Source organism: Balaenoptera ricei, chromosome 5, assembly GCF_028023285.1.
Source record: "Balaenoptera ricei isolate mBalRic1 chromosome 5, mBalRic1.hap2, whole genome shotgun sequence".
Taxonomy (NCBI): domain Eukaryota; kingdom Metazoa; phylum Chordata; class Mammalia; order Artiodactyla; family Balaenopteridae; genus Balaenoptera; species Balaenoptera ricei.
The window spans coordinates 29741599-29757597 of record NC_082643.1 but is presented as its reverse complement, the minus strand read 5'-3'; the positions used below and the strand labels follow the sequence as shown (position 1 = coordinate 29757597).

The 15999-nt window shown below is 42.0% G+C and overlaps 1 protein-coding gene across 1 annotated transcript in view; it reads left to right on the top strand.

Moving 5' to 3' along the window:
- The window catches only part of SLC10A7 (solute carrier family 10 member 7), a 261224-nt gene that overhangs the window by 185739 nt on the left and 59486 nt on the right, over positions 1-15999 (top strand). The window contains exon 7 of the mRNA XM_059923937.1: positions 8255-8338. Within this exon, the coding sequence (XP_059779920.1) occupies positions 8255-8338 (84 nt within the window). The remainder of the gene's footprint in view (positions 1-8254; positions 8339-15999) is intronic.

Below are 15999 nucleotides of genomic sequence, written 5' to 3'. Positions count from 1 at the left end.
GAAAGCTGGCCCCTCATCAAGTAGATATTTAGAAGGCATTGTGATACGTGGACATATATACACACATGTGCACAACACGCAGACATGTACGTGCACCTCCATGCATGCACACCAGGCCCTGTTTCTAGGCTAACTGTATGCTCCATTCGTTGGACTGTCTCTTCTGTTACTTTCCATTTTAGCAGTTCTTAAATCCAATCAGCTGGAATTCTCAGGACACTTTAAAAGAAACCTTGTTTTTCCAGAAGGGGAGGGGGACGGTGGGGAGAGGGGGAGAATAATTTTTATTGAGTAGGTATAATGGGTACTCTATGCATATTACCATGTGAATAGCATGAGTAGCTTTAGAGGTAGGTAGTATCCTCACCTATATGAGAAGACTTAGGTTCAAAGACTAGTCAAGAACACGGGGCGCTTTCAGGCAGCGTTCCTTCCAGGTTTTGCTTACAAAGCATGCCTCCTAGGAGACAGGTGATTTTAAGACATTTTATCAGCACTCAGTTACTACTTCCTGGACATATATATTTTAGGTAACATAGGAAAGATAAACAGAATAAGGCATAATTATTGCCTTGAAGAAACTTAAACCTCATGTAGGTAAAGAAGAATAAAGACTATGGAAGAAATTTAGAGGAAAAATTAACTACTAAACTATGTGATTCAGACTGAATTTCATAAGAGTTCACAGAAGAGCAAGGTCAAGGTCGGGGAGAGACGTCAGTGGCAGCTTTCAAGGCTACGGTCATCATTAGTTTCTCTAGTACTTGGCTACCTGTGATAGAAAGTCCTTCAACTTTTGATCCCATCACTAAAAACAAAAACAACAAATACAGACATTAGTGTCATGTACAGTACTCTGATTATTTTTTGTAGTATGTTCCCAATGATGGGAACTGATGGTCACATACATGTGCGACGTATAAAATGATAATAAAACATAAAGCACTTGAAAAGAAACGATCCCATTGATTGCCTCAGTTGTTCCACACAGAGCCGGGCTCTCCACCATGTGCCCAGGAGCGTTTGTTCCTAAAGCAAGTAAGACCGGATCCATCTCCTCGAGCCTGAGAACAGCTTATCCTCTGACTGCGTGTATAAATCACGCAGGGATGCTTCTCACGCAGGGAGAATTTTGTAACGCAGAATAATCTGTGGCGTCTTTTGTAAATGCTCGTCCCGGGGCTCCCCCAGACCTTGTTGAAATCATGGGGAAGCAGGGGAGCACCTGGTAAGCCACTTTCAAATGCTCTAGAAGCAACATTGATAAACTCCCCCCACCTCCATCCCCCTTCAAGGACCATCGACCCAGAGAGGCCAAGTCCACCGCTGCTCTGGGACTTGGCCGACTTATCTGAAGGGATGAGCTCAGGTGCAGCGCCGTCCTAGCCAGGCTTCTCCCTGCACCTTGGTCCCCCCTGCAACACCAGCGGCTGCTCCCCAAGCAGTTACGATCTGGCTGAAGTGAGAAGGACACTGCTTCCTTACACCACCCTTGCCTGTTGGTCCCTTTTCTGGAGGAACTTAAAACTTCATCTGCTTAAGGGACTGTTAGTAACAGCAGGAGCTGTGGTTCCTGAACCAAACTCAGGATTGACAAGACCGAGTCCTGTGGTCAGGGAATAAGGGACAAGGCTTGTTTCTAGATGCCTCTGCGTATCTCTGCCTCTAGCCCGCCATGTCCTGGAAGCCCATCTCTGCACAGCTTTCCTCTGTGGGCGATAAGCCGATCTACAGTTCATTTGGGCACATTTCACTACAATTTTTGTGTTGTTTGAATAAAGAGAACTTACAATTGTACGTAGTTTCCATCACTTACTTATTGGAAGGTAATCTTTTCATCTTACATTTTAAATTAGCAGATAACAAAAAGAAATGTTTTACATATTTTTTAATCTTTAAAAAAATCATTTAAAACCTATTTTTTTCTTTGTTGCTCAGAGAAGGAAAACTACCATGCATCTAGATATATAAATAATAAATAAAAGGGATCATTTCCTCAACTACATATATACATTCCATGCCGTAACCCATCTTTAGTTTGATACATGCAGCCAAATCAATATGGCTTTTTAACAACCATATTCTTAATTTTCATAAAAATGACAGTCATTTTTCTACTGAGCCTGTCAGCTGGTATACTTAAAAGTCATTGATTTTGTGTAAGTAATCAGTTCAGTTCGCATGGAATGAGAGACAGACTGGACTATAGATTCTGGGGAAAGACGGGACTGTAGAAGGGCTCAGGGGATCAAGGCCTAGGGACACTCTCCCTTCTTCTGTCTGAATGCCTTGTCTTTGTGATGGGAAGAGGATAGTATTTATGAACATCCATAATGTCTGTGTATGGGTACAAGAAAGTTAGATCCAATAGTAAGCAAGTCCCCTCCTTCTTTCCCTCACCTGGGGCTGGACTCTGGGTAATGTAGGTGAGGGGCCAGAACTGGGCCAGAAGGGAACTCATCCTGCTCTCTATATAGGTCTGAAGTGGCTTCTTCCTGATTCCCTCACAAAGGAGATTTAACATTCTTTACTCTACAGTATAAACTATAAATATCTATTCTTATTTTTCTCTGAATGTGGTACTCATGAAAGCAAAGACCAATCATCAAGGGTGAATTATATAATATAATAATGTTTTAATAGCTGAGAAGGGACACAAATAGTTGCAATGCCTGTGGCTAATGGATTTCCCTGGTAGGAGATAAAAGGCTGATTACACAGAGAGCAAGTGAGGACCTGGTGCGTTAATGACGACTTACAGGTCAGCTCACTTACAGGAGTGATTTAAAACGCACTATCTGTTTTCTAACTAGGCTGATAACTATGATTTTACAGATGGTCAATGTCTCTTCATCAAGAATTTACTTATTTGTCTTTCTGAGTCTGCTTAGTCTGGCCCTGTAAAATTTCACTGACTGGACACCCCCCCCCCCCCAGATTCTTTCCAAATCAAATAATTTCTAAGTTGAATGGATCGATAGCAGCCAATCTTGCTTCGTTTGACTCAGCCTTTCTCTGCCAGGTTAGAAAATTAAATCCTAATGCCCTAAAGCAGGCCTTGTATGTACTGGATTAACTTCTTTCTGATACATCTACCCTGGTACTAGTGATGTGCCATCCTTGAGGGAGTTAAGAAAAGAGTTACTCAAATAATTTTCGGTGTCCTGTGGTTCAAATCCGGAAACCCAGGTGAGAAAGGCTGCACCGTCGTCCACTGCTTATCTAGTTTCCTCCCATCCCCTTTTTTTTCTTTTTTTCCCCTCTGTCTTTTTGCTTCTGCCCTCCAGCTCCCCATCTCCTTGCAGCCCTCACAAAACACACATACAGACACACAGACGCTCTTCGCTTTCTCTCACATGGACAAGATAAGGGGAGGCCAGCTTTGGCCTCCACTCCTGCCCCCTTCCCCAGCTCACTGCTCCGTCCCTTCTGTCGTTAATGTGCGGTGGAATGCAAGGATTACGTGTGAGGGTTGTGCAGCCAGCCTTCTGGGTTGAGATCACGGCTCCGTCACTTTCTAGGTACGGTGACCACGTCCAAGCTGTTCAAGTGTTCTGTGCCACGGTTTCCTCATATGAAAATGGGGGTACTAATGAGACCCGCCTCAAGGGGTCGCTGTATTAAATCGTTCAACGCATTAAGCATTCAGAGCAGCGCACGATAAATGTTACCATATCTGTAATTATACGAGACGATTGGGTGGGAGGCTCCTGGTCCTTTCTTGGGGCTGTGAATTCCGCAGGGCTCTGTAACTTACCGAAAGCTGGAAGGATGGAAAGAAGAAAAAACATTGTCAAGCCCCTCTTTCTACCTGTGTGTTGTGGCCATTCATTAGGTGAACACACGTTCTGGAGCACATACTGTGTACTAACTCCGTGGTTCTCAAAGGTAAACCCCAGCCCAGCAGTAGCAACGGCATCACCTGGGGCCTGGTTAGAAGTGCAAATTCTCCCCGTCCTCCCCTCGTCCTTCCTGCTAGGTGTTACGAATCAGAAACTCTGAAGGTGGGACCAAGGAACAGGTGTTTCCACAAGCCCTCCAGGTGTGTCTGGTATGTTAACGTTTGAGAACCACCACCCTAGATGTAGAACGTAGTCACTCTGCTGGGCACCCAGAACATAAACATGAAAAGGACCGCGTCCCTGACCTTCAGGAACATACAGTCTACTGGGAGAGGCAGATGTATAAACAAGAACAACCAAGGATTCTGAGCGGTACAGTGGCAACACAGAGCCAAAAAAGAAGGGGTGGCCGAGTCTGCATTTGGGGAGGAGGGTTTGGAAATAATCCCCAAAGAAGTGATGCTTGAAATAATTCTTAGGAAAAGACTAGAACTTTTCCAGTTATAAGCAGGGGAAAGAAAGGAGTGTGCACTTGGTGATGGGTGGACCCACATACAGACCTCAACTTTGAAAAAGCAGCTCCTGGAGAGGGGGGGGTTGGTTTTTTGTTCACTGTTGGATCCCTGGGGCTGAGAACATGCCTCTGGCCCACAGGAGGCACCGGTTACCATTTGAATGATTGAACACAAAGGTCTTAAATTCCCACATATTTAATTTTCACTGAAACATTTCTTCGCAGCATGAGATTAAAACAAATAAACCTAATTGTGAGTTCTCTGCTTTAAAGCACTATATTCCTGAAAGAGATTAGCCAATGCCTGGATTGTTTATTTCACATGCGATATCTTAAAGCGCGGGTTGGCAATGGGAGACGTAGGACCTTTAAACCTGCCGGGTGGCTCAGCGAAGCCCAGAGCACTGGCTTGACACAAGCTTATGCTGAACCCGCAACTTTATCCAAACGTGCAAATTATTGATGCTTCAATAATTGATGCTTCAGAGACCAAACACATTGGTCTCTGAAATAGAAACCACATGAGGTTCCTCATTAAAATGTGAAGAACCAAATAGCCCAGGCAGCATATTTCCTTCTGCTTTAGTTAAAATCAACTCTGCGTGCAAAAGGACTGGGTCTTGTAATTTTCTGGTCATACTCTCAAATGCAGATGCTCACTCTTCTTTCTTCTGGATGCCAGGGCATACTTCATAGCGTCAGGAACCTCCCCAAGGGGACCTCTGCATCTTCAAACTGACCACAGCGATAGGTCTGGTGGCCGATTCAAAAGAAAGGACTTATGCCAAGTTAGACCCCAGGACTGAGATTTCCTTCCTTTCAGAGCCACTTCTAAGGAAGCCATCCTGCAGGACTTCCTCCCCAACGTCTCCACCGTACTTAGTCTGGTTTCGTGTACCCAGCTACTTACATCCCTGGCTAGCTTGCTCTGGCCTCTGATCTGACAAAGCCGCAGAGGAGGGCTGCTCTAACCTGTGCTACTAATCAAGTGGATCAGAGATGATGGGTGTTTTCGAGGACAAAGGGACCTTGGGGATCATGGACAACCTCCCACCCTCCCCCTCACCCCATAGCCTTTTCCACTGTCTTCTAGGAACAAGAGGCTCCCAAACACTGAACGTGCAGGTGGTCTATTACGTGATGGATCTAGAAAGTGAAACACAGAATATTCTTCAACACCAAAGTTGAAATGGGTTTTCCTCTACTTCCCTTTTAGATTGAATTAGGATGGAAAAGAACCCCCAAAATGGACCCAATATATGAAATCACATTTTAACTTTTCTCTCCATTTGATCTGAGTTTGCTGCTCTGCAGTAATACTTTATGGTTAAACTAACCAGCCTTCCCAATGTGGATCTGGCTTCTATCACAGAGCAGATCTGGCTGAAGAGTTGCTTGCATGTGTTTGAGAAGCACTGCCAATTTCACATCATAACACAGGTATTAGAAGTGTTCATTACAAGCTGCTTCTCTCTGGACCTCAGTTTTCAATCTTTAAAAAGAGCTAATGGGACTACAAGTCTCTTCCCAGTTAGGATTCTGTCAGTTTTAGGTCTTCCCTTCCAGAGCAGCATTAAGGAGCTAAGGAGGGGTTGGAGGAGAACTGAGGGAGGGAACATGCACCACCAGGCTCGCTCTGTTGTTTTACACGGGCACACGTGCGTGTGAGCTGGTCCTTTCTTCACTTGGTTTTTATCACGAATAGATGCCCTTAGTTTCCAGGTGCACATTCGAATTCGTTTTGTTACTAGTGATAAACAAGCAGTGAAAAGAATAATACCAACTGATTTTGTAATGCTACGTGATAATAAGAGATTTTTAGATATACTTAAGTTTTGTGTGTTTTTTTTAGAAAAAAACAGGGATATGATTTTGGATAAGAGTGTTTCTCTTTTTAGCACCCCATGTTTACAAATTAGTTCATCTGTTCATTCTGCACAGGTTTATGCTTTCTGCAAACATATTCTCTGTGCCAGTTCCTGGAATAAGCACTTGGCTGACAGAGGGAATATAGCTTCATATGATTATTCATGAAAACATTTAAAAAATACATTAAATAACTTAATAAAGTTGCGATAAAAAGAGGAACAGAGATATGTGAGATCACCCATGAGATTTCAGGCAAGAATTGAGACTTTTTACTTGAGGGTTATCACCTTGAACCCTACTGCGTATCTTCAAACATTGTGAACCCTATGGATAGAGCATTGAGCTGAACATTTCTGAACTTGAAAACTTCGTTCTTTAAGGTTTATTTTTCTAATTTTCCAGTGCCTCTGTTTCTTTGTAAAATATATTTTTCCTTATTTCAGTCCTTGCCCCAGGAGCATCCTTAGGGTTAATATTTGTGGAGAGAATAGATTTGTTAAATACCTTGCACTTCAAAGACATCGTTGCTCTAAAATAGGGTGTAATCATTAGCTTTTAATACTTTGGTTTTGCCTAAAAAGAAATATCTAACAGCCATGTAACATTTAACACACCACAAATCCTATGTGTTCTTCACCAGTTTCATTTTTTCTGCTTGTATTTCTTTCGTTTATATTTGTTCTAGAGGAAAAAGCTAGAGGCTACACTTTTTGTGGGTGAAACTGACAGCCAGTGGTCAGTGTTGAAGGCAGTATTAAGTGGATGCAGGCCATTGATGGACAGGGCATACATTCTTGACCTTCTGAGTGCGTATAGATTGGGGCCAAGGATGGGGGACAGAGTTTTATAAAATAAACCAGGGCATAGAAAAGATTTCGGTAAGCCAGTTCACACAGAAATCAGAAATCAGTGAAAACACTGGTCCCACATCACTTCATTCTGAGCTATTGACTTCACTTATCTAAATATTTTATATGTTTTATTTAATATTCTCTGCCCTCCATCATTACCGCCTCCACATCTTTCACAAAAATTACGTTCCGAAAGATATTTCCGAGTTTAACTAAACTTAGGTAAATATGAAAATTGAGGTGTGGTCTGCAGGGGAAGGTGCAAGTAACTTCCAAGGGCCAGGGGGATCGTCACTGATGGCTTGGGAGAACCTGTTTGCAGAAGGGACTCGTGAAAGGGATAAACAACTATGGAACACGCTACTATCTGTCCAGAAAGGAGATTTTGAAAAAAACATTAGAAGGTTAATAGGAAGACAGCAGGCCTTGGCAGTTGAGATTAATGTGAATGTGTGACTGTGTTCACAGAGAAACACTGCCTTGTGCTGCTGGCAGTAGCATCTTTATGAAGCTGAGACTGCAATCATTAGCAAAGAAAGCATCAAAAAGTGAGGACAGAGTCAAAACAGGAATTCTGAACAACATTAAGAACGTACAGATTTAGGAGCAGTATATTGAAATTTTAAGTTGAAAAATAAGTTCCGTTTCAGGATTTCCCATTTCCAAGATTTTGTTTAAGAATGAATTTTAAAGGATATGAGAATCACTGCCTTTGTTTTGGAGGAGTAGGAAAGTTAGAAACTATTTCATTTACATAAATTAAAATATTATCTCGATAATAAAATAATGAGACACACTCGTTTGTTTTAGGTATCTGCAGATGGGTGAAATAGAAATCACATAAACTATAATTACAGGTGAAATATGCCATATGAGTACAGACGGTATGAACACAGAATGACTTTACAGTTCAGAAATGTATTTAATAATAAGAAATTTAAGTTAATTGCAAAACAATGGTTATTTTTCTTCAATCTTAGTCTCCCAATAAAAATTATATATTAAACTACTCAGTCTATTTCGTGCTGAATTTCAAAAATAAAAGTAACTTCACTTGCTCTTTGTATATAGCTACCAAATTTTTGTGCATGTGAGAGAATTCATTTATGACATTAATTAACAGCAGTATTGAGAACTGATTTAAAGTAATTCTAACTCCTCATATTCTTGTTTTACAGCTTGGCTCCTCCTCTTCTGTGCCTTTTACATCTATTTTTTCTCAGCTTTTTATGACCGTTGTGGTTCCCCTCATTATTGGACAGGTAAGGTCTCCAATTCTCTCTGCTCTTTTCTTTACAGATCAAATTGTGAATTCTTATGTAATGTCAGGACAATCGAGAGAAAAGATAGAGGAAGAGATGGTTAAATGAAAATCTAAGACTGTCAAACACAAGGTTTCCTCAGCCACAAAGGTCTCATCTTTTTATTTTTTTAATTAACATCAATCTGCTTTACAGATAGCTCTATATAGGGACACCAGCACACAATCTTGATTTTTTACATTTATCTTCCCTTCTTTGTAGCTATGTAGCTAGCTTGGAAACATCTAGCAGATCATTACCTTGATTTCTGATAAGGTCTCAGCAATTATGACCATTTGGGGGACAACCATCTGCATTTGACTGGCTTCTTCTTATTCTTAGGCTTCTCTGATAGCAGTGATCATATTTGTGACCCTGTAGTTGATAAAATAAACATTTAATTCTATTAGCTCTTAAAATTAGACCTTAGAAAGTTTAGTTTCCCTTATCATTCTTACTGAATTAGACTCGTAGAAGAAATTTCTAACTTCTTAGAACAGGCTGATGATGAGCATATAATTCAATTATGAGCATACAGATTCAAAAACAAGGTTGTCATTGTTTTCATCATAGGTAGCCACAGTAACAGCGTACAGAATTTAATGTACTGCTGAAGTGAGTGAGTCTTAGAAAAAGAGTACATTAGGATGGCAGAGAGCACAGATGTTGGGTTAAGAGCAACTAGACTCTAGCTCTTAGTTCTGCCTTTTACTTGCTATGTGACCTTGGGCAAGTCGTTTAATCTCCTTAGCTCCAGGTTCCTAATTTATCAAACTGTGTAATAATGGGACCTATCTTGAAGGGTTGTTGTGAGGGTCAAATGAAATATGACGCATGTAAAGTTTCTGTCCTCATAGAACCTGATACAGGTAAGTGCTCTATAGTTTCATCATCGTTTTCAAATTCCCTGTAGATACGAAACAGGAAGCAACTCTTTGAGGCACTAACAATAAAAAATGGTGCGTGTATAGACATGTAATATTTACATGCTGTCTTAGGTTTTCTGGGAAACCAACTCTGAGACAGAGGTTTCCATGCAGGAAGCTGAATGGGGGAGAACCCTTGGGATCAACACCTGGGAGAGTGGGACAAGTAGGACGGAGATGAAGGTGCCACAGCCTCAGGCTGGACCGCTCCCTCAGAGTTGTGCTGCCTAAGACACGCATGCCTGGTTTCTCTCCTCTTGCGCTGAGCCGTCATCAGATGCTGGCTTCCTTGCCCCTCCACGGTATGCCCCTGGGTGAGTCTGCCCTCTTAGCAGCAGTTCCCAAAGAGGAAGTCAACTGAGATCTTTCAGTCGATCAACATGCCCTGCAGATATGGGAATAAGCATCTCGTTCCTGAAGAGATGGGTCTGGGGGGCACAACACACCATCCACTACACATGCGCTATTTTTTTTTTTAATTTTAATTTTAGTTTTAGGAAAGGGACTAAACTTACAGGAAAGGGGGAGGGTTTAAAAGCACTCAGAGAATACCACTTAATTAAATATACGATAATCCTTGAAAAAATATTCCCACAGTGCTGCTCACATAACAGGTATTCTGAATAAATCTTACGGCGTCTAACCTCTCTAACTCTTTGCCCATTTCCTAAACTCTAGCCTTGGCTTTTTCTCAATTGCTGCTTAATTTTTCTGTTTAGAATGTCTTTCTACCCACCCTCCCACTGCAACTCATTGCTCATTGGGCTCTTTTAATTCACACCTTCTTGGGACCACCTACCTGAAGTATGTTTCCCTTTTACTCTTTATTGTGACACCTTTTTTGAGTCCTTTCTTGGCCTTTGTCACAATATATACTTATCTTTTGTTTGCTTGTTAACGGTTGGTCTCCCTCATTAGACGGTAAGCTTTATGAGTACAGGAACCACATTTGCTTTGTTTGCCATTACATACCCAGACCGTAGGCACCCAATAAATACGTGTTGGATGAGGGAGGGAGGGAGGGAGTGCGTGAGAGGTCTACGATCACTTAGGGAAACGCTGTGTCTTATAGAGGAACCTACCTGCCCTGCTCAGCTCTGGACTGTATTAGTTTAAACCCATATTTATTCTCTTGGTTCTGACATTAATTCCATATAATAACTCGGGGCTCACACATTCTTCTCTTAGTGGATCTCAGAAACAATCTCTCTTAATAATAAATGTTTGTCTTCAATTATATGGACAAAACAAACTTTGTCTACACTATTCAATGGATTTTTTAAATATATAGTGTTATATTATTTATGTAATTAAGACTATTTATCCAGAGAGAATAATGAATTGTTAGATTGCTTGCGTGCCCAGTAGTAAAGTATTACAGTAAATTATAAAGCAGTAAAGGTAGTCAAAAAGCAAGAGGGCTAGTTTTTAAAAAGTTCTCTAGTACCAAAGTACCCTAATGTCTTTTTTCAAAGAGGAAACCTTTATGTTTGCAACTGCTTACAAACAAACAGTTCTCTGTGTTTGCATCTACCTCTTATATTCTAGTCTTGGGAATTCACAGTCACACCCCCGGTCTCTCCCCCTAGAAGCCACCCTGCCTCCTCACGTCCTTACTCCCTCACATCCAGGCAGGCACTAAATGCCACCATTTCTGCCTCCAAAATCTTTCAGCAGCCTCGTGCATGCCAGAGAGGGTGCCACACCTTCACCATCTCTTGTCTAAATCACTGCACCTCCCAACCCTGTCTCTCTGCTGGGAACCTCTTCCAGTCCGCATCTAATGTGTTCACCGCTCCAGGGTAGTCCTAAAAAACAAACCAGATTATGTTATTCCTCTCCTTAGAAGCTTCCCTCGTGGTTCCCTGTCGCCCACTCCTCGTGTGGCCCGCAAAGCCCCTCACAGTTTGACCCCAGCCTGTCCCCTCCCACGACCCCTTCACATGGGCTCCTCTTCTGCCATGTGGTGTGCCCACTACCCCGTCACCCGACCGTGCCCCTTCACTGCTCCGTGCCTTTTATCTCGTTGCCATCGTCTCTGCCAGCAAACTCTTCTTCATTCCTAAAGACTCAAGACAGAGATGCCCTCTGATGTGCTCTGACTCCCTGCGCCTAGAGTAAACTCCAGTTCTCCCATCTTACTTCACCCGTCGTATTTATCAGGAGAGACAGTAATGTACCCGTGAGCTTCCAGGAAGCGGAAACTCTCTCATAAGTATATTTAATAGCATACTCAGTAGTTGGGTGTAAGCTGTATAAAAACATTGGCTGAAGAAAACTTTGAACCTATCCCCTCAGTGCCCCCAGCAGCCATTTTCCCTAGGTCTCCAGCTTCACTAGAGAGAAACATACGATCGGTTCTCATCTTGTTTTCAATTCATGACCCCACATTTAAAATGTCATTCAGTACTTTCCAGATATCTTACTCTGCTTCCTTACAGGATTATTTCACCCTGTCCTCTATTTTCAAGTCCCTTTTACTTCCCCTAACACTCTCCCACTTGCCCATTACCCTTGGGTCTCACGGACTTTGCTTCTGTTTTCTGAAAGCGGCCAGCCTCGATGCTGCCTTAGAACCTTTGCACTGGCTGGTACTTCTGTTTGGAGCACCTCTCACCTGTCACCTCCTCAGAAAGACCTTTCCTCGCCCTTCCTCCAGAGGCTACCCACTCGATCACTCGTGTATCATCCAGTTTAAACCTCTACTGTGTATGGGTCATTATCTGCCTCTCATTTATTTGTTCTTTTTGCTTTTTATTTATCTCCTCAAAAACATGAGCTCCATGAGACCAGGGACCTTGTCTGCTCTTTTATCTCTCTGCTCATTTGTAATTGACTGACAGACCTAACCTCTGTGATGCAATCTTTGAAGCCCTCATTAGAAGTGCTCAGTGTACTATTTACTTCAGAGGAATCAGATTCCTGGCAACGTAGCCTCATTTCTCCACTGTAATCACATCATGGTTACAACGCCACACTGTGAAAATAAACATCTCCATAGACTTTTACATGCATCTTTAAATGAGGTTTTATTGTTACCTTTTAAATAAACAATGGGAACTAGAGGGAGAAGAAAAAGACCAGGAAGGGTGAGTTGAAAATATTTTCCATAATCTTTTAGTGATGATAAAACTTCATCATTCCATTTTTTTATTTATATTTCTGAGAGTGGATTTTCTTTTCTTTTTTTGGTGTGTGTTTTCTCCAAACAGTACTTCTTTGGGGTTGAAATCATTATTGACTGACTGTGATGTGACGTGAGGTCCAGTTTGGTCTTTGCCACTGCTTGGCTATACACACGACTTCTACGACCTCACTTACCTCATTTGTAGGATGAGGAGTTTAATATCTTCCAGCTTAAAGATGCTGTGACTCTGTGAGATAAGATTAGTCTTTCCATAGATGGTTGGGAGATTGTTGCTTCTGTCAATTCTAGAAAGAAATAAAATGTGTGTTATTGTAATATTTCTTCTCTTCTGATAAAGCCTTCAATATATCTAAGTGCTTGTGACAAATACTTACTTTATGCATTAAATTTGAGAGATTTATGAATAAATGTTAATGAAATTGAATTTCCAGCACCTTTGAAAAATATTTTTTAAAACAGCACGCTAAACCCCACTTTTCTTTCAATAAATTAATAGTAAAAAAAAAAAAAGCATATTATTTATCATTTATGCATTCTCTAGTCTTTCATTAGTGATTTGTTTCACAGTTTGAGATTGGTTTTTCATATTAAATAATATCCAGCTAAAGCTGCAGTTAACGTTATTAATGCTAGTAAAATTTTGCATTTATAAAATTAGATATGAACGGTTTTCATGGCTTCACTTGAATTGCTTTGAGAGAAGAGTGACTTTTACATTATGCAGTGGGATGTATTGCTGAACAGTGCTGTGAGAGAAACATCACCAAACTGGGACTTGGAAATAAGAATAGCCACCATTTACCGCGTACAGTCCCTGGTTCTAAAGCATTTTGTATTTATTTAATAACTTAGTCCTCACTACAACTACTATTACATCCGTTTTAGAGATGAGGCGTAGGGAAGTTAAGGAATTTGCCCAAGATGACAAAGTAAGAAGCTCCAAAGTCTGTACCTTGAACCCCTACGCTATTATTCCCTCAGGAAATAGAGGTCAGAGCCCTGCTCATCCACCTGACTAGCTTTTTAACATTTTATTCAAGCTGTTTGGGGTCTCTCTGCCCTTGTTTACAACTGTAAACTGAGCAGGGTAATATCTGCCTGACCTTGCTCCTGAGAATGGAAGTAAATAATAGAGGGAAAGAATTTTTGAAAAGTGCAGTAGATGATGGGTGCTTCTTGTATTCACCTATTATTATTGTTTCTCCTTTTTTTAGAAAGTGTACAGATATTATTTTGAATCTACTCAATATTTAATAAGCGTTACATAATTGGATTTGATATCATATCCCTTACTATACATTTCAACAGAATATTAATGAAGAAACAAAGCAGTTTATGAAAATGTATGGATTCAGTGGAATAGAGGATTAAAAATTGAAGATAACAAAAAAGAAGCAGAGTCACAGATATAGACAACAAACAAGTGGTTACCAGTGGGGAGGGGGAGGGGTAATATAGGGGTGGGGGAATGGGAGGAACAAACTATTGGGGGTGAGATAGGCTCAAGGATGTATTGTACAATACGGGGAATAGAGTCAATATTTTGTAATAACTGTAAATGGAAAGCAACCTTTAAAAATTGTATTAAAATATTAAAAAAATGTTTTTAAATAAAAACACACGAAGAAAATAATCTTAAGAAAATTGAAGCCACCTGAAGAAATTTTAAAATTCAGACTTAACATGAAAACTTATCCATTATATATCCCCACTCAAAAATCAATTTATAAGTGTAGAGACAGAGTAGAAAGAAAAACACAAGAAAATACCCTGAGAAAAAAAATGAAGAAAACAAAATGATGGCTGTTACACTTCCCACTTACCTCTGCATATCAACCTTCTTCACCTAAGATGTGTTATTTTTCCAGGGGTTCAGCTTGGAGGTCATGCAGTAATTGACATGTCACTCAGCCTATCAGAAGTACAGGGATTCAAATTTTAGTTCCCCTTTAACCTTTCCTTGTGCTTAATTTTAAATAAAGAAAATCAAAATGTAGAAGATGAGACAATAAAATAAGTTTCCTGAGGAGGATTTTTTTTCCCCTTCTCTCTCCACAGGGAAAAGCAAAAAAGTCATTTAATTTTGAATGCATGCGTTTCTGTGAGCTAGAGTTTAGAAGAAAGGCATTTTGGCTAGGAGGATGCAGGATGCAGGATTTGGAGCCCGTGTTTCTTGCCTATTGAAAGAATCCTAATATACTATGAGACTTTGAGTACTTTGTAATGAAGAAAGAGGTAATAAGGTTGACTAAGTCAAATCACAGCTTATAAAGTTGACTGATGAGTACAGATTTGTCTTGGTTTTTAAAATGGCTTTGACTTTCGAGTTACACCTCATTCAAATTTATTTGTTTATTTTGTCAGAGGGGTCGATGGTAGTGGAAGAAGACGCTTTTATCGGGTTGGCCAAAAGATTCATTCAGTTTTTTCTGTAAGATGGCTCTAGTAGCACTTAGTTGTCTTTAACTTCATTTGAAACAATTTTGTTAGATTGTATGTGACAGCTGTCATATCAGTGTGCACTTAAAAAAAAGACTTGATGGGAGGAGAGAAGATGGCGGAAGAGTAAGACGCGGAGATCACCTTCCTTCCCACAGATACAGTAGAAATACATCTACACGTGGAACTGCTCCTACAGAACACCCACTGAACGCTGGCAGAAAATGTCAGACCTCCCAAAAGGCAAGAAACTCCCCCCGTACTTGGGTAGGGCAAAAGAAAAAAGAAATAACAGAGACAAAAGAATAGGGACGGCACCTGCACCAGTGGGAGGGAGCTGTGAAGGAGGAAAGATTTCCACGCACTAGGAGCCCCTTCACGGGCAGAGACTGCGGGTGGCAGAGGGGGGAAGCTTCGGAGCCACGGAGGAGAGCGCAGCCACAGGGGTGCGGAGGGCAAAGCGGAGAGGTTCCCGCACTTCCCGCACGGAGGCTCGGCGCTGACCAGCACTCACCAGCCCGAGAGGCTTGTCTGCTCAGCCGCCGGGGCGGGCGGGGCTGGGAGCTGAGGCTCGGGCTTCGGTCGGATCGCAGGGAGAGGACTGGGGTTGGCGGCGTGAACACAGCCTGAAGGGGTTAGTGCACCACAGCTAGCCGGGAGGGAGTCCGGGAAAAAGTCTGCAGCTGCCGAAGAGGCAAGAGACTTTTTCTTCCCTGTTTCCTGGTGCGCGAGGAGAGGGGATTCAGAGCGCCGCCTAAACGAACTCCAGAGACGGGCGCGAGCCGCAGCTAACAGCGCGGATCCCATAGCAACAGGGGCGCAGAGGGAAAAACGGAGAGACTCCCGCACAGAGGCTCGGCGCCGAGCAGCGCTCACCAGCCCGAGAGGCTTGTCTGCTCCCCCGCCGGGGCGGGCGGGGCTGGGAGCGGAGGCTCGGGCTTCGGTCGGATCGCAGGGAGAGGACTGGGGTTGGCAGCGTGAACACAGCCTGAAGGGGTTAGCGCACCACAGCTGGCTGGGAGGGAGACCGGGAAAAAGTCTGCAGCTGCCGAAGAGGCAAGAGACTTTTTCTTGCCTCTTTGTTTCGCGGCGCGCAAGGAGAGGGGATT